Genomic DNA, 23,171 nt, shown 5'->3' on the forward strand with positions numbered 1-23,171 from the left:
TAGCCCGACGTCCGCGTCGTTTATATAAACTCGGCGTCAGAGGTTAATGAACCATGAAACTTGTCCGCCCTCGGATTCAGGCTGCTTTGGTCGGTTTCAGGCTATGTTGAAAAAGGACTGCATTGAAAATATGTATATTTTTTTCCTTTTTGTGACTCATGTTGCGTCCCATTGTGGTTATATAACTGCTCTTATACAAACGAGGAGCAAGAATGGATTTTGTACGTGTTTTCGGAATGTCCCACCCCGTGATGAAAATCCTAACAGACTCACTTTTCAAACCATTTGGTACCGGAACTCAATTGGGATGATTTTCACCTGCGATGTGCATCGTCCTCCCCGAAGAAGGAAAAATTGCGGCTTTCGCTAGAACTCAACGGATAATCATTTATTTGAATTGAAATTGACGTTGAAGTAGAATTGAATGGAATATGAAAGTTGAAATTGAAGGTGCATGTGCGTACGTTTGCCGCGTACTAGACCTTCTACCTTTTACTGTCATTGGTGCTGATAGTGAGAACAGCATCGTATAAATTTAAGAGATTGCCTGCAGCTCAGGTTCTTCAGACAAAGTTCGGTCCCCAGTCGGTCCCCAGCCGGAACGTCAAGAGAAGTGTAGTGTTCTTCACTTCGTCTATTTTCTTTCAAGTATATATATATATATATATATATATATATATATATATATATATATATATATATATATATATATATACCGGGTGTCCCAGCTAACTTGAACCAAGGGTTACAAAATAATATATTTGAGGTAGGTCAGTGAAACTAATTGCATACAACTGCGAGCCTGTTTGCGCACTAAAAGCAATTTTTTGTTTTGCATTTACTTAATTATCTAATTATGTTAATTTTTCTAATTTATTAAATATCGACTCTAGACCAAAAATGTGAATTGGAAAGTTGTAGAGCACCTTCAGAAACCTCCATTCCATTAATTGCGATAAAGAAAGTCTCACGTGTATCTTTTTTTCCGGGCTCAGAAGAAAGCCCGCGAAATACAAATAATACCACGTGACTAGCGAATTTGTGCGCCGCGATAGTGGTGCTCTCAGTCGTGGTTTGAACGAACGACATAAGCTGCGGCCGTGACCCGATGGTCCTGTTGCAGCGGCAGGCAGAAATGTTGGCGATGGTTCGAGCGAGCTCGAGCTCGCCCGTCGCCACCGTGATTTTGGCCAGGCCGGCGCACCGCTGCAGCCTACATCACGACAAGCGGATGGCGATAAAGAACTGGCAAATGAAGGTGCAGCGCTAATTTTAGTCGAGTCACATGATGTCATCTCGCCCGTTTACCCAAGCCTGTATGTGCAGATTCAGTGGCTGATACCTTATCGCTCATTCGTTTGTCGTGACGTTCGCTGATGGGAGAGAAGGAGGCCTTGTTAGAATGTTGGTGGTGTCGGCTCGCCGCTCTCGTTGCTACTGCACCGTCACGTGGGCCGGTTGTCTTACGCGGGCGAAGAAGCCATCGCAAGCATATCGGCCTGCCGCTTTAACGGGGCTAAGAAGACACGGCCGCAGCTGATTTCGTTCGCTCAAACCACGACTGAGAGCACCACTATCGCGGCGCACAAATTCGCTAGTCACGTGGTATTATTTGTATTTCGCGGGCTTTCTTCTGAGCCCGGAAAAAAAGATACACGTGAGACTTTCTTTATCGCAATTAATGAAATGGGGGTTTCTGAAGGTGCTCTACAACTTACCAATTGACATGTTTGGTGTAAAGTCAATATTTAATAAATTAGATAAATTAACATAATTAGCTAATTAAGTCATTGCAAAACAAAAATTTCCTGTAGTGCGCAAGGAGGCTGGCAGTTGAATGCAATTGGTTTCACTGACCTACCTCAAATATATTAATCTGTAACCCTTGGTTCAAGTTAGCTGGGACACCCGGTATATATAATATATGAAGGAAAAAAGCCAACAGTCGGCGAGGCCAAGGAAAGCATTGGGGATTGTACTTTATATTTACTTCGGTAATCACATAAATTAGTAATGTAATCTGTCCAGGGGAAAGATAAACACAGAGTAGAAGGAAAGACAACGTGCCGATGGTGGGGACCGAACCTACGACCTCCGGATATCGCGTCCGGTGCTCTTCCAACTGAGCTACATCGGCCGCTGTCCCACCTGCTACTTTCTTGGGTATTGATGTTGTCTGTATACGAACCTTGAGAGTGTTGAGAGTATATATATATATATATATATATATATATATATATATATATATATATATATATATATATATATATAGCCACCGAGAGCAGTGTATCGGCGCTCTAGAAACCTAAAGGACATGTTAGTTAAACCTAAAACGACCGCCAATGCTAACCCTAACCCCGGATGTAAACCGTGCGGAAAACCACGCTGTAAAGTTTGCAATCATGTGCAGGCGACAAATATTGTAAAGGGCAACTTCTCTGATTTCACCTTTAAGATCAAAGAATCCTTGAACTGCGACAGTGCCAATGTGGTATACATGCTAAGCTGCGGTGTGTGCGGCATGGAATACGTCGGCCAGACCGAAACACCATTCAGGTTTCGTTTCAATAACCACAAGGCCCACGTCCACACACTGCCAAATCTCCCTTTTTCTAAGCACCTGTGCCTTCCAAACCACACTTTCGAAAACATTCGGGTCATTCTCCTTCAATCAGGCTTCCAAACAAATCGACAAAGAGAACAAAGAGAATCGTACTTCATACACAAATTTCAGACTCTAACCCATGGAATTAATGAAACATTGGGCAACTTTGCCTTTCTGAAAAGCCTACATAACTAATAGACAAGGCCTTTATCTCCCCCCATTTGCCCGCTCCTAAGAATTTCCTCCTTCTCACGCAAACTATACTGTTCGCTATTTAGCTCCTTGGCCTCCCCCCTCTGGTCGGTTTTCTATCCCGCAACAAACGTCTTTACTTAGGACACGCTCGCGGGAACCACTTGACCCGAATGCCCGGCTGCGGCATTGGGTTTCGGGTTTCGGGAGAGCGCGTCTGGCCGACGGCTCTTTCGTCGCCGCGGCGGCGCGCCGCCCTGGCTCCGATCACTGGCGTGTCGCGGGGTGGAACGACTCCGTCTAGAACACATAACTCTTATCCCAATGGTTTCTTGAACACCTGCACCGCTGGGGAGCGGGCCGTCCTGGTGTGCATGCTCGCGTTGTCTGTTTTTCAGTTTTTTTTTTCTGTTTTTTTTATTACATTTCTTTATTTTTTTTTTATGTTATTCTGAACTTTCCTTCAAGAGAGACTTGTCTTGCTTGTAGTGTCGTCTTCGTGGAAGCACGACGCGTATGTAACATTCGTCGGCTCTCCACTTTCTCTTTTTGCCCCTTTTCTCTCCCCCCCCCCCCCCCTTTTTTTTTATTCGTTTCTCTCTTTCTCCGTCTTTGTTGCATCACCAGCCAATAATCAACTGGAGCTTTTCGCCCTTTCTATCTATTCAGTAATGTTTGCTTCTCCAAAGACGGAGAGCGAGAATTCCTTCTCCCTCTCCTAACAGTGGCGTAATGTGCAGACTTATTCTCCATACTCAATTCTACCTTGAAGAAGGACGGTCCACCGTCCGAAACTGTTGGAATAAAATAGATAATCGGGAAAGTTGTGTGACACCCTGTTTGTTTATATATATATATATATATATATATTATATATATATATATATATATATATATATATATATATATATATATATATATATATATATATATTATTCTATCGCAACCTTATAAGCAGCAACATTCGGCGCGCAAGTATAGCGCAAGTATATTTGTGCCCCAGCCGATTTTCACTGATCGGCTCAAGCGATGAATTTGGACCGGAAGTCTAATCATGGTATACGCGAATTCGCGTATCGTCTGCGACGCTGAACATTATCAACTTACACACGGAGTTTTACAGCTCTTCTCTTTTTCGTATTTCTTTTAGTGACCGTAAGTTCCTGAATACAAATAGTCTGCAGCATTTCTTGCGGTGGTATCCTCCGGTGGCCTTGTTAGTCTGTCTTGTTTCGAAAGATATAAGTGGACGAAGTAAGAAGATATATAGTACATATGCTCGTGCGGCGAGAGCCATGGAGAGCGGATGCGTAGGCAGGAAGTGGAAAGGGCGAGGAGAGTACGCTTACTGCTGGTTAAGCGCAGAGTGCCGACCTTGTTTGCAAAGGCGCGAAGAATTCCGTCTCGTCGTCGTCTTTAGCGACTCTGTGCTGAACGCGACGCTGCGAGGTTGGAAGGATGCCGTAATTGTTTCGTCGCGTTATCAGCAACCGCATGGTTATCTCGGATTGTCTGTTACTTTTGTTGGGCCCCGCCGCGGTGGCGCAGTGGTTAAGATGCCAGACCACTGTGCCGGAGTACCCGGGTTCGGTCCCGACCACCGGCGGCTGCGTTTAGGTAGAGGTGAAACGGAGAGGCGTCCGGTGCGCTATAGCTGTGCGATATCAGTGCGCGTTAAGATCCCCAGGTGGTCGAAATTACTCTGTAGCCCTCCACTACGGCTCCTCTTTCTCTCTTTCCACTTTCACTCCCCTTGCGGCGCGGTTGAGGTGTCCACAGAAAACAAATGAGTCAGTTTTACCACGCCTTCTCCTTCCTATAAATCAATCAGTTCCCCCACGGCGCGGGTAGGGTGTCCATAGCAAAAGTGTGACATACAGCGCTTTTCCTTTCCTGTAAACCAGTTATTATTCTCTTGTTTGCTTTATATTGAAACTAGCGTATAGGTGTAAAATTGGTTTATAGGAAAGCACAGCATCTGTCACACTTCTGCGGACACCTCACCGCGCCATAAAGGAAGGAAAGTGGGAGTGAAAGCAGAGAAAGAGGTGCCATAGTGGAGGGCTGCGGGTTAATTTCGGCCACCAGGGGATCTTTAACGTGCACTGACATCGCACAGCACACGGACGCCTCTCCGTTCCCCCCCCCTCCCCCCCCCCCCCATCAAAACGCAGCCGCCGACGGTCGGAACCGGACCCAGAAACTCCGGTTCACTGATTCATCGAGCGCGGCTGGTTAATTTAATACTGAATTACGCCAGACTGGAACTAGCGGCGTTTCATCCATTCATCTGCTAGTGCGCCGTCGTGCTGATTTCAAGTCAGTAAAAGCCAGTTTCCCAACACCAGCTTAGAGATCAGCTGCCTGCATTCTGCTAGCACTCAGCCGGCGATTGCATCATTCTCTGGTTTGTTCAATGGAGACGGTGTAAAAATTCGGAAAGGAGGTAGCCGCGGCAGTTCTATGGCAGTGACTGTCTTGTCATTGACAGTGGAACCGGCAGTCTCCGCAGTCTGCGTACTCTATTTATAAAATTGCCATCAAACTGGTGAATGGGGAAAGGTTTAGGGAAAGGACGGTGGTGGCGCCACCTGGTGCGATTCACAAGCGGCGGCGGGTCGGATCGGTTTATGGACCGCGGTGGCCCCTCAATCACTAAGCAGCACTGCGTGTACTCTTTGCAGTCTCCTGTTTTCGTGGCGCCGTCCTACACTTTTGTTTCTAGCTGCTACCGTTCGTTGCGCTGTCGTTCCGCGCGACGCTACTGTGTGTGTGTGTCGCTTTACGGCGCCACGTCGGCGGTGGCGCCGAAATGGGTTCGATCGCCCAACGCGGCCCCTAACGATCCATCGTCCTCGTCCGGAAGCTATATATTGCGCTGAAACGTGCCATTTGTCAATTAGAGTCGGTGGTGTGTGGCTCTTAGGTTTTACTTATTTTTTTCTTTCACTCCCGTTCATTTGGACGGCGCCCTTCGTTCATATGCCTTCACCAACTATAAAGTAGAGCACATTGCTGCATTTATTGCGCTTTAATTTGTAATTGTATTTCTTTATTCTTTATTGTATAGTTTCGGTTTCACGTTGCCGAACATGTTTCGGTATTGCAAGTGAATGAGAGATCGTGTGGCGCATAGAAAAGCTGCAATATATTTGCTGCTTTGTAGTTTTAATTCTAGTAAGCTCTTACGCTAAGCTGCTCCAGAAGTCGGAATGACAGCAAGTGGGCAAAGAGCTGTTTAGTATATTACAGCTTTATAGGTTTCACGGGGTCTCATACTCACTTATGACATTGGAAGTGCCGTCTGCCAACCTGAAACTGAAATAAAAAAAATCTGTGGCAGAATAAATTTAGTTATAAATTGTTTACTGAGTATGGAAAACTTTCATGCTGCGATTCATGTTTCCTAAGGTTTTACGCATAATTCGAGCAAAAATGCAGCAAGACAATTTTTTTTGTACCCTTTTAAGCCAAGTAGCAGGCCTCCTTGCACGTCTCGAATGTTTGTAATCCGGTAAGTGACAAGAAATCTTCTCCTCACATATTCCAGTAATGCTTCCAGGAGCCCTGTTACAGGGCTTGGAACGGAAATCCCTGCACTATATAGACTATTTTATGACCCCTGGAAAAACTTGGAGAAACCGGTTTGACTGGGCTGTTAAGGGGAATTCGTCAGCACTTTCCTGTGCTACGAGAGCAGCCCAGCTCCCCTATATGGCAGCACCCTTCATCCCTTTGTGAAATCGTGTACATAAGCCTGTGGTATTGCCCTAGCTTGAAAAAAAAAAAATCAAACTCATGCCATAAAGCTTTCTATGGCAGTATATTGACAGCACTCATTTTCTTCCCCTCTGAAAAGTTATGCATGTTTCAATCTGCTTAGTTGTTCTGTTTTGCTTTCCTTGACGGCAATTCCAGAATGCAAATTCATTTTATTCAGTTTCAGTGTATCATCTAATGCTAGTCTGATAAAAGGTATTAAGTACATAAGGTGTGGGCTGAATAAAGGAACATGTTTTCAATAATGCACTGCTGCTTTTAATGAATTTAGATAAACAGGTGACAACTGGAACAATGCTTGGAAGGTCAGTCTGGTTTCCAGCTGTAAGAGGAAATTAAGGCAGAGGGAACTTAACATTGTGTGAACATAAATGAATAAAGGAGCATGTTTTCAATAATGCACTGCTTTTAATGAATTTAGATAAACAGGTGACAACTGCAACAATGCTTAGAAGGTCAGTCTGGTTTCCAGCTGTAGGAGGAAATTAGGGCTGGGGAAACTTAACATTGTGTGAGCATAAATTGAATCCCATGGCTGACTTCTACTTTACGTGGCCCATTGATGGTCTCTGCTTTCTGCTAATTTCATGGTCTGTTTGTACCCTCCCAGGACTTGGTGGACGATCACCGGCAACTTTGGCAACATCCTACCCATCGACTGGTCCAAGTCTTACGCCAGGAAGCTGCAGCTACCGGCACTGAATCTCAATGAGCAAGCGGTGAGATGCGTATTACCGTATTTGCTCGCGTATAAGATGCATTTTTTCTTTTATAAAGTTTTGGTGGTGTGTCCTATACAATGGTGCATCTTGTGTGCATTTTTATTTTTGTTTTGAGGAACATTCATAGGCAAACTTTATCGCGACACGGTGGCGGTAGCGACTTCTGCTATTACAATAGCTGTGTTCGCCTCACAGGCGCCTACAGCATTACTGATATAAAGTGACCAAAGATGACGACATCTTTGCTCCTTGCACTTTCCACACTGCCAAGACAAGCTGGAGCAAGTTGGTACACTTTTTCAATTACGATTTGCAACATTATTTGATGGCTACTGCATATGTGTTTCCCAATACCTGCGTGAACTTTGTCGCATGTAGAGTGCCCGGGCACAGCGACAGTCAGTGCAGTGATTATTAACGTGAAGAGAATGCCTTAGTGCTTCCACAAGAAATTGGCGTGCTTTTCTGGTAGCAATCCGAAAATGAAGCCTCTCAAGAATTTTAGCAACAATAAAGTGTTACTGCTCTCACTGTGTGAGATTACTTTCAGGCATGAGGGTTGCCTCTGTTCTTTTTTTTTTTTTTTTTTTGTCATTAGCATGTAACGAGTTTACTTTCTGGCACAGAGTGTCTTGCAGTTGTCGCCAAGACCTATTGCCCTAACCTGGATAAATTGATGAGGCACGTCTTACACAAGGGTGCATCTTATACACCAGAAAACGCAGTATGTAGAGGCTGTGAAAGTGCCTTGAACTGTCACTGCTGCGTCAAGGATCGGTGTTGGCAGGTAAACTGAAATGAGGGCCCGGGGCTGTTTCAGAAGTCGGAGCGGCTGGACGGGCTGGACGGGTCATCGGACGACGAGGAGGAGCTGGCCAAGGACTTGGACCTGCACGCACTCATCCTGTCCAGCCTCCAGCAGGAGCCCATCTTCACAGCCGAGCAGGTGCTCGAGGAGATCGACGAGATCATGCAGGTCGGGGGATGAGGGCCGCGGGATTTGGGGCAGAGAACTTTTCTCCAACCACCTGCTGTGGTGGAAAAATCGCTGTAACACTTTAATACCAGCAGGTTACCAGGTCAATGAAGCAGTTTCTTTGCTAGAGGATGTTTGGTTTCTAGGTGACACAAACCATCAACCCAATACTGGGGGTATGATGCCAATTACTGGTCCAATGTTTGACAGTACACTGCCAACACAATACCGATATTGGGCCAATTACTTTGGGTCACAAAGCAGCGGAACTTTTCCTACACCCCTCTTACTACATCGTGCTACTTTGTGCTGCTCTTCAAAACATCAACAGGCTATTCTGGCTTCCTACAGTGCTGTACGAATAGTGTCCCACATTCTCTCGAGCACCCCGAAATCACGAGATGCAGCTGTACTAGAATTCCAGCTCGCGTTTCGAAGAAAATTTGTAGGATGCATATGACACAATGCAAGCCTTTACATAGAGGGTGTTGCTTCATTGATTTTGAAGCAGAATTTAGTTGTAATGATCATACATAATAAACATACAATACAAGAGGCTTATGAAACAGATGAGGCCAGACCACTTGCTAATGTTAAGGGTGGTTGCAGTGTTTACTGGCTTATGTGAGGTACTTTTTAGGAAGCCTCAGTCTAGGAATTGCACTTTGCGTAATGCTTACAAAACTGTTTGGCCCTAACAATTTCTATGTTTAGGAATTACGGGGGTCATTGAGATTTTGCAGGTCACATAACTGCTGTGGAGCACATTCTTTTTTTATTTTATTAGCCAGAAACAAATAGGCAGGCAGCAAACCTTGTGCTAGAAGAGGACAGTAAGATCAGTACAGGCTCTGAAACAAACCCATAAATCTATAGGGAATAGGAATGCCTTCGTGTTTATTTCAAGACAATGTGTGGTTATATAACATTTCGGCACATAATGTTTACTATCTTTTTTGCGCATAAGACATTAAGCACTTCAACTCCATGACAAGCTTGCATTTATTTATTGACTTTGCTCTTTTTGTAGCTGCATTGGCAACAAGCTTCAAACTGTTTGCAGACAGAATAAACAGGCCTTAAACAGAATTTGTAAAATATGTAGGAGCGAGCACTGCTTAATGTCTTTTAAACTGTCTTCATGGAGAAAAATGCTAGGCATGGGTGCCAGGCAGTATTTTTTTAGTTACAACTAATTTAAGTATGTCTCCATTCAAAGTGATCAATGTTTTTCTGTACAGGAAAATGGCCCTTCTGAAGGCGTACCATCACCTGATGCCTCCCCAGAGAAAACGGCCAGTGATGCCATGACCAAGAACGCTATCTCATCGCTCGTGTATGGAGAAAGTGAGTGATTTGATACAACTCTTTTTTTCATATGGGTAAATTATGTGTGAGGCATGTGCAGTTAAATGTTTGTAAACCCGCTAGCAACATTGAATTCCATGTGCATCCTGAAACTGAGTTCATATTTGGTGTCCGGGGGGGAAAGAAGGTTATTAATGTAACATGAAGAATGTTGGGTAGGCAGGGTATGTAGAAATGCTACCTTAGATGTGGAAAACAAAACATAACTGCCAAATACAAGCCCATGGTGGGCCTGTCTTCATTTTTTCACTTGCTGCTAAGAGCCTTACCTTTTCTGTGACATGCAAACAAGCACTGTGCAGACAAGGTTTTTGCTTATTTGTGCTTGTTGTGCATGCGTGTTTACCTTTGGGATTCACTTGAGAACCGTTAGAATGGCTGTTGCTGACTGCTGTGAGTGGCACTTGGGTATAATGTGGCAAGGTCCATCAGAAACTTCAGCCAGTGCAAGAATGAAAAAGAGTGAAATGGTGGCTGCCAGCAGCTGGTCGGTTGGCAGACAGACTGGGTGCCTCAGTTATGTTGTTGCGTTAAGTGCAGTCTGAAAGGCAAAATTAGGCTTAGTGCTGTAGATACTAGTATATAAAAAAATTTCAGCATATTGGAATACCATAGAATTGTAAAAGATAATAGCCTGTGGTTAGAACAAATTCTTCCCAATAGAAGTGCAAAAGCACTATGCTCTGTACTCTCTGTACTCTGTACTGTCCCTTGTGTTGGCATTTTCTGCCGATTCCTCGGCACTTTTTTCTTTACGAATGACATCTCTGGATGCATGCTTGTAATACAGAATTGACAGATTTAAAAGTGAGGGCTGAGAATGCGCTCCAACTATAGTGGAGAAGAGACATGTCGTGGGTGTGCTGAGGTTTACGTCCTTGTGGGCACCAGGGCTCAAGACGCTGTCGACGGCTGAGCTGAACGAGGTGCTGGTGGAGCTGGAGCGGCTGATCCGCGAGCACTCGGAGACGCTCATCCAGGAGCTGGCCCTGCGGGACGAGCTGGAGTTTGAGAAGGAACTCAAGAACACCTTCATCTCTCTGCTGCTGAGCGTGCAGAACAAGCGCCGTCACTTCCACATCGACCGCCGGAAGGGGCGCCCCACCAACCATGGCACGCCTGAACCCAAGGTTCGTTATTCACTGTACTCTCACATTGGGTTTGTTGCTGTGAAAGCAGCGGAGGCTACGATGCATGAGATGCCAGTTTTTATATCAGCTGCAGTGAGCAGAATGCCTTCCAGTTGAGCCTTTTTTGCCTAAGAACTGCAAACGAAGCAGATGTGGAGGAATGAATGATGAAATGATTGCGGCCATAGTGACAAAAATGGTCTGTGTGAAAATTCCTCAATTTTATTGCATTGCAGACAGTTGTAGAAAAATGTAGCAGCTCATGTTTCATTTTTTTATGGTGGAGGGCAAAGAGGTGGTAGAGGTAGCTGGTAGAGGTATGTAGATTTCAAACACCAGCTGCCAAGTGCCACGGTGGGGTTTTCTAGTGTGTCGTGCACATTGGAAAGGAGGGCAAGGAGGGTGATTACATCTTTATCAAAGTTGCTAGCATCACTGTTTTCATGCTTTTCTTGTGCGTGATTCAGCATACTCGGCATACATCTGCAGGTCTCCCTTTTCGTTAGCTATATTGCAGCTTCTCTCTAATTACCACACTGTGTTCATGATTCCACGTCGTTGTGCAAGGCCTTACGTAGTGGCCTTTAAGGGTTAGCATGTGTTGCTGTTTTCGTTCATGATGATATTGATGAGCCACAAGCTGTGTATAGCGTCAGTAGACTGTCGAACCATATGCCGTACCTTTCTGTCCAGTCTTCCCTCATCTTTGTCAAGACGTTTGTTTTTTAATTGACTCCCCAAGACAATAAGTGAACTGGGCTTGTTGCAAGCATTTAGAGAATTTGATGGCCTTCTCATGAGGTGATCACACAAGGCTGTGCTTTCCCATGTTGCTGATTAGTTTGAAGAGAACGGTCACGGATGTTTTCCTCTCTCCTTGTCTACCGTACCATATCTCACCACAGTAAATCCATAAGAGTTGAAAATTTTGATTGAGGAGAGCACTTTCTGATGCTTGCCTCTTTGTTTTTTTGGTTGGCTTAACAGTATCTCACCACGGTGATCCCTTACAATGTGGACAAGGGCTCGCCAAGCAATGCCTCCCTACAGATCCTCATCAAAAGTGAGTCCTTCAACTCTTGTGCTGCTCGTCAGGTTGCCCCGTTACGAAATAGACACTCTTGTGGCCTGTCGCTAGGATGGCTGCAAATTGTTTGGACCTTTTGTAGGCTGAATGCTAAAAGTGGTGACACTGATACACATAGCTGAACGAAACAGGTGGAAAGTACCATACAAAAGTTGGTTTCTGTTCTGTTGCACTGCATAAGCCACGAACCATCTTAAATTCTGTGTGTGCTAGTTCTGCCGGCGTGACGTTTGTTTGTTGGATTTGTTGGGAAAGAAACTGAAAACTCTTGGGCATGATTCATCGTGGCTTTTTGGTTTGAAGCTGAAAGTACAATGTGCCGGTTTTCTTGCAGTTCTCCACGCCATCAATGATGACAGCCCAACAGTGCCGACGCTGTTGACAGATTACATCCTGAAAGGTGAGCTGCCAATCTTGTAGTGACCAGGGTCTGGAAGGAACAGAATTTAGATGGCAAGATGAAGGTGTTCAGAGATTAAAATAGTTTGCTGCCTTAGGTGCAACTGCTTGGAGCTTTCAGGCACAGTCATACAATGCGGGGATCTTGTGTTCAAGAGCGGCTGCACAGTGCAAGCCCACATTATGGTGTGTAAAGATGTAATAGGACGAACATCTCATATTTACGGCGGGAGGTCTGTTCATGCAAAGCATCTAAAAACATGAATGCCTCTATTTGGGGCCAGTAAATTGTTTGAATTCTAATGTACACCTTTGTTGGTTTTGGGCAAGTACCCTCATTTCTTTTCTGTTCCTACCATGGACTTTTGGCCCTTGTGTGTTGATCCTGGTCGTAGCTTGTGCAACTTTGATGCCAGTGTTGTTTCTGCAGCAGCTGGAAACCACAAATTGTACTGCTTCGTTACCAAGCATGTACAGTATGGTTCACTGTTAAAGGGAACGCTGTATCGTGTGGCCTAAACAGTTTGCAAAGAGCTGCAACCGACAACTGGCGAGAATGGGCAAAACTGTGTGCATGCTCGGGAAGAGCAGCCGGCCATGCTTGCTGCGCATGTACTTTGTGCGATCATTTGTCGCTGGCTCTCTCGGTAATGCTCTGTAAAGTATGGCAGCTATGCAGTCTTACGTTCCCTTTAACATTGGACCTTACTGTACGTAGCTGATTAGGGCTGTCAAACATGGTACTGGCAGTCCTTTTGGCTTGGACCATATGCTTTGGTGGAACCGTGCCAGTTCGACTGTTTAGTATTTGGCGTCTCGACCAGCTTGTGCAGTTCGAACGTGGCACATATGTGTTAAGGCAAAGTTAAGGCATGTGGCCATTATGTGCCTATCTTGATAACTGGGTAGGTGGTAGTATAGGTAGGTAAACTGGGAAGGTGTTATTTGCATGCATTAGGTATGGGAAGGCACACTCATCACCTGAAGTTTACTACGGGAGGTGACTCAGCCAGAAAAGCTTACTTTCTTTGCACCTGATGCATATTGCTTAAAATTAAGTGCTGCACTAGTCACTCTCACATCATGCGCAAATGCCAGGTGTGCGAAGTGAATGCAAGTACAGTTGAGTCCACCTATAACAATATTCAAGTGCCACGAAAATAGCATTGTTATAACCGATAATTGTTATAAGCGGTTTGCACGAAAACAGCATAACAACTGCAAAAAGGGCTCACGGACAGCAAGTGACAAGCGGTCTTCGCCGAGGCATCGTTTTGGTGGCCCCGAAAGGGGCCTTGTAAAAAAAGATGAGAAGGCTGCCACGGCCGCCTCTCAGCTTGAGAAATCCCCAAGTAATACTGGGGTGAAGAGAGAGAGGGAGAGACAAAACTTATATTTAAAAGCTGCCACCTGGCCGGAAGTCCACATTGTTAATTAGCAGGGCAAACTGCTTCGTCTTTGTGGCCAGAATCGACCCAGTAATAGGCAGGTTCTGGGCATGGGCGCCAAGAAACCACTCGTAGTGGGCTTCTTCCACCTCCTTATAGGCACTTGTCGAATGCGTTTGCGCTCACTGTCAAGCGAGGACTTTTCTTTGTCGAACTTCTCAGCGGAGCGGATGATCGTCGACACCGTCGGTTGCGATAGTGCGTACTTCTTAACCAAATAACACACTTTCTTACCCTCTTTGTAGTCCTTTGTGATACTGCACTTCGTCTCCAAATTGATAGCCGTGTGCTTTCTTTTCACCGGCAGCGTCGTCCGATAATCAGCTTGGCGGATTAGCCATCTTCCGTTTCAGTGGCGATTCAAATGAGACGGAGAAACTATGTGGCCACGAACGACTTTGACGCCACCAACTAGCACAAACAACCAAATCCGTTGGCAGAGCTGCGCAGAATGAGGGGCAAGCGAGCAGATGAGCACTGTCGGCGAAGTCCATTCGTGTTTCGGAGAGTGGCGTGGCATACCCATAGCTCTATGCCACGATGCAATTTTTTTTTGTGGTTATTAGTAATGGTTATGGTTTTGAAGTCACGCGATTTCTTTACTGCAGTGTCATTTTGCCGTTTGGTTTTTGAAGTGCCAAAATTTAAGCTTAAGTTATAGAACTAACTTTTTTTGGTAACAGAAAACAGTATGTTTTGCGCTCATTAAACTTTATAGTATGTGATTTCAGAGCGTTGATGCCCTTATACTGAACCTAAAAAGACTCTCCTCTACTTGCACTGGGATGCAAAAATAGAAAAAGACGCTCTAACCTGTCATCAACAGTGCAAAGGAACTTTAGGCCTAGTAGTAATTTTTTGCATATGCACACCACTAGTTTCCTGACGTTTCAGGTTCTGACTGTTTCCAGGCGTTTGAAATATAGTGGAACACTCTCGTGGTTGTTCAATAAAGGTGTAAAAAAAGGTGAAGACAGGAGAAAGAGAAAGGTTTCAGGAAATGGTTTCTAAAACTGGAGACCTTGATCTTTCTTCTTGGCAAATAATGTGGACACAACAGATATGTTTGGAAGTGTGAAATGTTCAGAGAAATATTTTGTTTAACTTCTGATAGGTCTTCTGATCATGATTTGTTAGAGAACAACTTTTGCTCTCAGCAAAGTTAATGGCTGCTGAAGAGGACAAACGAGATTTGATTGTGTTCAATTCACGTCCACCTGTGTTGACATGGCACCTGAAGGGGATGTTGTACACGCTGTGTCATCACTTCCCTGTGATTCACCTTTGGATTGTGGAAACTGTGCAAAAAGTTTACTCAACATTTTCAACTGCTTAGTGGGCAGCGAAAGCCTACATGTGATCTCTTTGTACAGTTAAGTTTACTTAACCTTTAAGTTAAGTAACTTAACCTCATGCTCAGTCAACATGTTACATTGGGACCGTTTCATTTCCCATTATTGTGTCTAATTTTTAGTTTGGTTTAGGGTGTTTAACACCCCAAAGTGACACAGGCTATGAGTGATGCTGTAGGGGAGGGGCTCTAGATGATTTCGACCACGTGGGGTTTTTGAACATGCACTGATATCACGCAGTACATGGGTGCCTTGTGTTTTGCCTCTATCAAAATGCAAGGCATGCTTATTTTTTGTGATGTCAATGCATTTTTAAAGGATACCTGGTGTAGTAAAAATCATCCAGAGCCGTCCAGTGGGAGACCCTGGTTCGATCCTGACTGTCGCAGCTGCATTTCGATACAGGCAAAGTACAGGGCACCTGTGTATTGCGCGTTGTCAAGGCATGTGAAAGAATGCCAGGTGGTTTGAATGAGCTGGAGCCCTCTACCATGGCGTTTCTCATGTAGTCGCTTTGGTATGTTAAGTTCTTTATAAACCAAACCAAATCTAAAGGTAGACAGCATAGGTACTGCAACCCTATCGGAAAATGAAACGCACCAAAATATGAGATGCCCACTGTACATGAGGCACACTTTTGCGAGAGGTTGCGAGATGTTGCTGCAGGTGGCACTGATGGTACTGTAGTTTCATGAATGTTGGCTAGATGGCATCACCTGGTCTTCCTGCATGCACACCTCGTTTTCTGAATAAAGGAGGCTAACTTGCACTGTACGTCTATTGCGTGCCTCTGTGCTGCTGCCCCCTTTTTATGGGGCACACTGTCACAGAAACCCCCTTTTTTTATTATCTTGCTAAAACCCTTTTTTTATTGCTATACTTAATGTACTTCTATGGTGCATTGATTGAATTGTCTGACTGCATTTCTTTTTCGTGGATTTTTTGCAGTCTTATGTCCGACGTAAATGGAGGGAGTCGCTGACTATCACCCCCTCCTGGGTTGCTTCTGTTGGCGGCATTCAAGTCTTCGCAGCAAGAGGCCGGTGTCCAAGACCGGCTCGCAGCTATGGCCTGCTGAAATCCCATGCCATAGCAGTTGCTATGGATAGTAGTATCTTGGGAAAACTGGTGGTTGCTATGGTTGCCTTGTTTTAATTTTTTTCTTTCTAGTGTCGTGTTGTCCAGAGGCTTATTTATTAATGGAGTGCGCTGCTTGTTTGGTGATATGGCTCACTGTTGTGGCTAGGATTACACCTTTTTTTTTTTCTTTTTTGCATGTGAATAAGGAGAGATGGGACCGTTCAGAGAAACTTTTTGTGGCTTAGCTGGCATGCAGCGAAAAGGTAGAAGCTGATGTGACACCATCTGTGAAACTTCACTTTTGAAAAAAGGGGCTAAAGAACCAATGTGGCAAATCTTTCTTTCTGTATTATTATCTTTACAGAGCAAAGTCCATGACTTCTAAAAAAAAATGCTAACTAAGCTTCTGACTGTGCCTTGTTTGCAATGGCATTTATGCACGGCTGTCGATGTTCTTAACTTTTTGACGATCAAATTGTTTAGAAATTTTTGTATCACTGATGCGCGATCATTAGCAAGAAGTGCGATCCATGTCTTGCTTCACAGAAGGGAAAATTATTTGCAGGCTTCATTAATGAACACTATAGCTGATGAACCATTCTGCCTTGTCTTGCAACACCTACTGCCACATAAGGTTCCTCTGTGGTCACTGAAAAGCTGCTGTAGTCAGATGAAGCTTGAGAACGAAGCAGTGAATGTCCCTTAAGCAGGCTCTTCGGCCTATGGCGTTGACCGATTTTCACGACTTCGTGATTAATCCCCTTGCACTCTCTAGCATGACATTACAGGAAGCCAGCAGGTGCAAGGGGAAAGTTGTTTAGTTATCCTTTGCACAATACTAATGGTTAATTTCTTGTGGGGGTTCTTCATATCGTGAGTCACCTTGGGATGTTAAAATCCATAAACTAAACCAAGCCATTTTTTTTTAGGGGTGTACGAAATTTTGTACAGAGTGTCAAAACATGTGAAAACAGCCGCGCCAAAAAGCTGTCACTTAACAGCTAAGCACCCAGCGAATAGTGAGAATAATTTCTGTTTGGAAGGTGCTCATTATGCTTGCAATGCGAAAAAAAGAAATTGTTACTACTGGTAGCAAAATATGTCTGCATACAATTGGCGACCCCCGCTTACTGTTTCGAGAACTATTTTCCTATGCTTGCTATATGGCATAGAGAAGCGACCTTATCGAAGACGTGAAATTCACCGTCACCATGGCGTAACAACGGATGAGTCGTGACACCACGACACTTGGTAGACGCCATTGGTTGCAGGGGCTGTTTGCGACTTCATTCTTGAGCTGCATCTGGCTGTACCATTATCACCCAAACAGAGCTTGTCATTCAGTCGAAGCTTTGGTATTCTGGCAAAACTTCAGCGAACTGGCAGGGATAATTCTTTTTCCACTTGATTTGCTAGTACGGATCTTAAAAAAGCCCCGATATGCATCTTGTCAGCGCTTTCTCATTTATTATTTTTCCCAGTTGCGCACTGCACCTCATGACTTCTGTCATATGAGAATAGCTTTTGCTGCAGACGTAAAAGTGCTGCTACAGCCCTGTCGAATATGAAAGGGAACACTCCGTTATAGTGCACTCAAGCAAGTAATGCTCAGGTATAAGTGCAAATCACACACTGTCTTGTTTTCTAACAATCGTTTTACAGTTAATGAAATAACTTGGTGGTGATTTTATAAAACCGTTGAAGAATCTGAAATAAAACATGGTCCCCTGATGACAGGCAAGTGTTCCCTTTTGTATTTTTTTAGGCTGTACTATACATGGGTGCACTATCAAAATAAGGAGGAAAAGATACAGCCAGACAATGTATGATTGGTTTAGCATTGCAAACATTGGTTGTGATGCATGTGACTGGAAAACTTCTAGAAATGAAGAAAAGGTTAGCTTTGGCAGGAAGTATTTTGGGGCTTCTTTAATGGCTGCTCTGGCTCATCTCTTACGAGTTAAATTTATGAATGCCTGATTTTCGCCACTGCATCTGCACAGTCTTAGTCACTCAAGCCTTCTGACTCACGACAAACTTATTTTATGAAGTGTCTTTCATGCTTGAGCTTGTTTTAGAGCTTGCACTCCCCTTTTTTTACATGTTCGGGGTCTGCTATGTGAGGCATAGTTTATTTGAAGTGTACAAATACAGCCGTCTTTATTTTAATTGGTGTTGTACTTTTACCAGGGTCTTTTCGTTCATGTTTTGTCCACATTGTTCAAGTTCATCATTCTTCCACAACTTGTTGCTAAGCTTTACTATGTCCTTTTTGTTGTTGCCTCGACCTTACCTAAATGCATTGCAGAGTTGTGAAGGCTCGATGAACCCACTTTTTCTAGGTTTTTAATGACACCGTACAGGGACATCTTTGGCTATCTTTTATCGTGACATGGGACATTGATTGCACGAGTTGCTTGCATGTACACCTGATGTCATAAGTTTGTGGAATATAGCTTCAGCAAACAAGTTTGGTTTGTTTGCGTCCAGTATGCACCACTTGAGTTTTGTTGGAGCTCTGTGCGATTTTCACACACACATTTAGGTTGCTCTAATCGATTCCATGCTGCATGCAAAAATGGGGATGATATCTGAATTTTTTTCCTGGTATTACATTCCATAAACTCTTGACTGCGGGTGTACAAGAAATTCATATTGCTCTTGTAATTTTGCCAGGGTTGCCTGCATTTGTTGCTGATCAGGAATGCCAGTCATTCTTTTTTTTATTGAGCAGTGTTTCGAAGCATGTATTGCCATTTGGGTTCTGGGTGTAAAGTTGAAACTGCCCTTTTTCTGTGTAAGATACGAATGCATTTTAAGATGCTTAATTTTGAAGGATTTTGTAAAATGTAAACTTTAAGCACAAGATGACTGCTGGCGTCATTTCTCGTAATTGCTCCAGCCGTTGCCAGGGGCACAGTTTGACGATTTTAATTTGGACATTTTAGGGTGTTTGGCCGTCATAATCACAAGCCTCTAGATGCTTTGCTGTACCACCAGTATCATACGATAGGCTGTCACAAACAATGCACTTCTCCTTATCAATTTTACGATGATGCACTATATTGTGGCTATTTCTCCGATAATATTAGGGTAGCTTGGAGAACACTTGCATTGGACAAGTGGTTAGCATTTTAAATGCTTTGAGGGCTTTTTAGTATTTCGGCAAATAAACTGCATGCAAAATGCTAAGTCAAAAACTTTTTCAAGGCTTCTTGAATGGCTTTTGAAGGTCTCATTGGAATTGGCAGCGTTGTCTTTCAGGGAAATTTAACTTTTGAAAGGAAATCATGTTAAAACCCTAAAAGAATTAAAGTTGCAGATACATCTTAACTGCCTCCAGTGGTCTCCTCTTGTCGTCTTTGCAAAGGCCTGATGGAAGGTTTAACAGAGTTATGATGGTGACAGTGAATATGCCTTTTTCTTTTGCAGCGAAACTGCTGATTCATGTACAGTGTCTGAAAATAATTTTTGAGGAAATTGCACTTTTTTTTGCTGATGTCTGTCAGATGGTACTGATTGTGTGCTCGGCAAGAGGCTTTCTTTCTTCTTTTAATCAATCTACTTATTGCTGTAAAGCTGTGTTCTTGTTTTGGCATGTCTCAGAACAAATTTACATTGCCATCCTGACAATGGCTAGGAACTTTATTTTGCGCATATGATCTTCAGCTCTTTTATTTTGTGCTCTTGGTAACATAATGGCGTGTTTATTTTTAGAGGTGATATTTTAACGTGCCAATTACGTGCAGTTTACAGTGAGGCATAGTTTCTTGTTCCAGGATTTAGACGTGCATTGGTTCATGTTCGAAGATTCGGGCTATGAAAATGCACCTCTCTCCTGGATAATTTCTTGAGACGACATGCATACCTACAAAAAAGGAGCTCTTGTAGTTTGCTTTCGAAAAGCACAGATGCCACGTGACAATTTAAAAGCCAGTGGCTTAGGCTCAATATCTAGGCCTTTCGCTGCATGGCTTGTGGACTTGATGTTACAGACTATAATATCTCCCTGCCGTACAAAGGCGGTTTACGTTCAAGTCGTTCAAGTTGGCAGAAGTAGTGATCTTCACTTCAGTGTTGTCCACTAATGGATGCCTCCAACTATTTGCACAATGCGCAAGACCAGAGTCGGGGAGTTCCTCGCTTGCAAACGCCGTAGATCAAAAGCACGTTTGACGTTATACAAGTGAATTGGAGCAGGGAGGCGATGTTGCGATGTTCTTGTGTTCTGCGACTCATATCGTTAAGCGTTTGCTTCTAGCTACGCTGCATAGGCTGGCTAAACGAAGTGGGCACACGTTCAGGCAGGGGAAAAGTGAATCTCAGGCCTCATTGAACATAAAGGGCATTGATCTCCTATAGCAGTCGTGTGGTGCGGAACGCTTCTTTAGAGCATGGTTAGTTCGAGCCTACTGTGTAATACAAGGTTGCATTGGGAATCTGCATGGAAGGAGCGTAAAAATGTATTAGGGTCTTAAAGCATCAAAAATTGCATCCAAGGGATAATTAGATAAATGAGTTTCTTTCAGAAGGCACTCTTTGTTAGCTCTGTTGCATTAAAACACTTCCAGAAGCTCATTTGTTTTTTTTTCCGCAGCTGCATTCACGCCTAAAATAGAAACTACTGGCAGATTGATCGATGTGTCAATGACATTGTTCTTGCTGTGCAAAATCGCATTAGGCCGTTTTTATTTATAAACCAGTTATAGACAGTGTACGTACAGTATGTAGTTTACATACAGTTTGTGGATACTGTGGGTGCGTGTACACAATCTATAGTCTGTAAAGTCTACCGGCAGTCTGTAGGCACTGTAAAGGAAAATATTGTGAAGTCGGGAAGAAAGTGCTATAAAAGGCTCAGTGACCCTTCATGTTTCAACTGCTCAGAGATTCGTGTGCGCTGTCTACCTGCTGTACACGCTAGTGTGACAGTAGAAGGGACTGTCTTGCATCGCCGACTCACTGAACTACTTCCTCACAACTCACAGAAGTCGCTGCAGCTGCAGCTTTGCGATCATGTTGATGAAGGCACCTTTTGCATAGCTACGCATTTTCTCAGCTGGCGACGCGGTTACCACGCGCGGCACATGAGTTTTTGTACAGTCGACTGCCATGTGCAATTGCTTTTCCTGTAGGGAGTTTCCCGAGCGTATATGTATGTACTCTTCCATAGCTGATGAGAAGTTTGCTTCGGTGAAAGCTTTTATTATTATAGCAGATTCGTTGTGCCATTGCTGTACCTTTCTCTTGCAGCTCTTAGTGTTTGGTTTTGTCAGTAATGTATTCATAACTTCCAAGACATTTCGAAGAATGGTATTGATGTCTGACCAACCTCTTAATGGTTCAGTGGTGTTGTGTTTGCAGAGTTTTGTGAACAGTCATGATAGCTTGTAAGTGTGAGGAAAGAGACGAATGGTGTATGCAGGGTTGCGTATAAGTTGAAAAGTGTATGTTGTTTTGCGATGCAGTATCGGGCGTCTATTCTTTGTACATAACACGATGTCTTGGCAGTTCAAGTGTTTAGTGCATGTGTGCTGGCATATGTGCATGTGTGCTTGTGCATTGCGATTTTGTGATCTGTGTAAAGAAAACATTGAGTATACAGGTGATGCGTTCTTCATTTAGTTTCAGAGTGCAGCTTGTTGCTAATGCTGTGTAACCGCTTGTGAAAATCAGACAGGGAGACAAGAGTTTGTCATTGGTGAGTTTCTTCAGCACTGTGAATTCTTCAGTAATGATTCAGTCCAGTTCAGTCCAACTTGCTGTCAAGGTCAAAAGTACTCATTGTGCAGGCCCGAATTGGCGTATGGTGAAGAGTAAATTTTTTTTCTCTATCCTGGCTAGAATGAGCTGTAATATGGGCTATGTTTCAGCAGATTGTTAATGAAGGAACTCTTAACAATAAATTTGCCAACTTGGTGGCATTCACCATGTTCCTAACGCTACATCCTTCTTTGCAGTTGGCTTTTGTTGTGTTTAAGGGTGTGTTTAACTCAGGTTGGTGATATTGTTTTAATTTTTGTTAATTTTGTTGAAGTCGCCAGGCATGCTTGGACCTTCATTAGTTGCGTGAGGTGTGAGTGCGGGAACTCAAAGTTCTGACTAATGCATAGTTGCGAGGTACTCTAGCTTGTGCTATCCTCGTGCACCATTTGCAGCAGCAGCAGAAAAATTATGTACGCCCGCACAGGGCATGAACCTTCAAAGGCAGCAATGAAACCAAACGTAGATTTAGCCGTGTGCGTGTTCTGTCATCCCATCTTTCTCCCTTTCCTCGTTTCCTGTGCACCCTCCCCCATTTCATTCTTGGAGATCACGTCACAGGGTTAGTTCCACAGGAAATTTTCCAGCAGCTGGAAGTGCCATGGCTGGACCAGTCTAGGTTTGATACGTTTGTTTGATTTTAGCAGAACAGGACTTGAAAAACAAAGTTGTAAAGCTTTCGTGTGTTCCTTTTAACACAGCTGGTGCAATTTATTCTGTTCCTAGCGACTGTGTCGCAAGTAGTGTTTGGATTGTGACGTCACTTGTCCTTGCACGTCAGATGTGTAACGTCAGCTTACGGTTTTATGGCACTTTGCCACATGGAAGTTACGGGACAGGTGTAGGTTTCACGTCATGTGCAAAGCTACAGCCGTCGCCATAGCTTTCATGTGGATCCTGCACAAAAGGCAGCTAGTTTGTGCTGTGAGTAAAAACAAAAGTTTGGAACCACGTCATAACACAGTGAGGACTGTATATCGCTTCATAAATTTCCCTTCTTCAGCACCCTTGGAACTCCTTGTACAGCACTTAATGTGAAGTGTACGCATGGTTACATCAAGAGCAGCTTTTGCGTTGCAGTGAGTCGCTTGTCTACTCAGCATGGTCTTGACCATACTGACAGCTCATTGAAAGGTCACAAACTTGTAGCTATACGAGAGTTGCCTGTTTTATCGCAATGGCTTGCTCTAGTTAGACTGCGTTAACTGCGAGAAGTGCCCAGTCTGGGCATTTTTGATTGATTGTGCCAAGACAGGTCCACAGCCAAGC

At 43.9% G+C, this 23,171-nt stretch overlaps 1 protein-coding gene across 1 annotated transcript in view; it reads left to right on the forward strand.

Moving 5' to 3' along the window:
• The window catches only part of Unc-76 (fasciculation and elongation protein Unc-76), a 48,121-nt gene extending 25,246 nt beyond the window's left edge, over positions 1–22,875 (forward strand). The window contains exons 4-10 of the mRNA XM_084583532.1: positions 7,188–7,296; positions 8,120–8,275; positions 9,517–9,622; positions 10,535–10,773; positions 11,761–11,836; positions 12,195–12,260; positions 16,008–22,875. Coding sequence (XP_084439658.1) covers positions 7,188–7,296; positions 8,120–8,275; positions 9,517–9,622; positions 10,535–10,773; positions 11,761–11,836; positions 12,195–12,260; positions 16,008–16,024 — 769 coding nt within the window. The 3' untranslated portion in view covers positions 16,025–22,875. The remainder of the gene's footprint in view (positions 1–7,187; positions 7,297–8,119; positions 8,276–9,516; positions 9,623–10,534; positions 10,774–11,760; positions 11,837–12,194; positions 12,261–16,007) is intronic.
• The last annotated feature ends 296 nt before the right edge of the window (positions 22,876–23,171 follow it).

The sequence above is a fragment of the Amblyomma maculatum genome, chromosome 11 (genome assembly GCF_055883805.1).
Source record: "Amblyomma maculatum isolate TAMU_Amacu chromosome 11, ASM5588380v1, whole genome shotgun sequence".
NCBI classification, from domain to species: Eukaryota; Metazoa; Arthropoda; class Arachnida; order Ixodida; family Ixodidae; genus Amblyomma; species Amblyomma maculatum.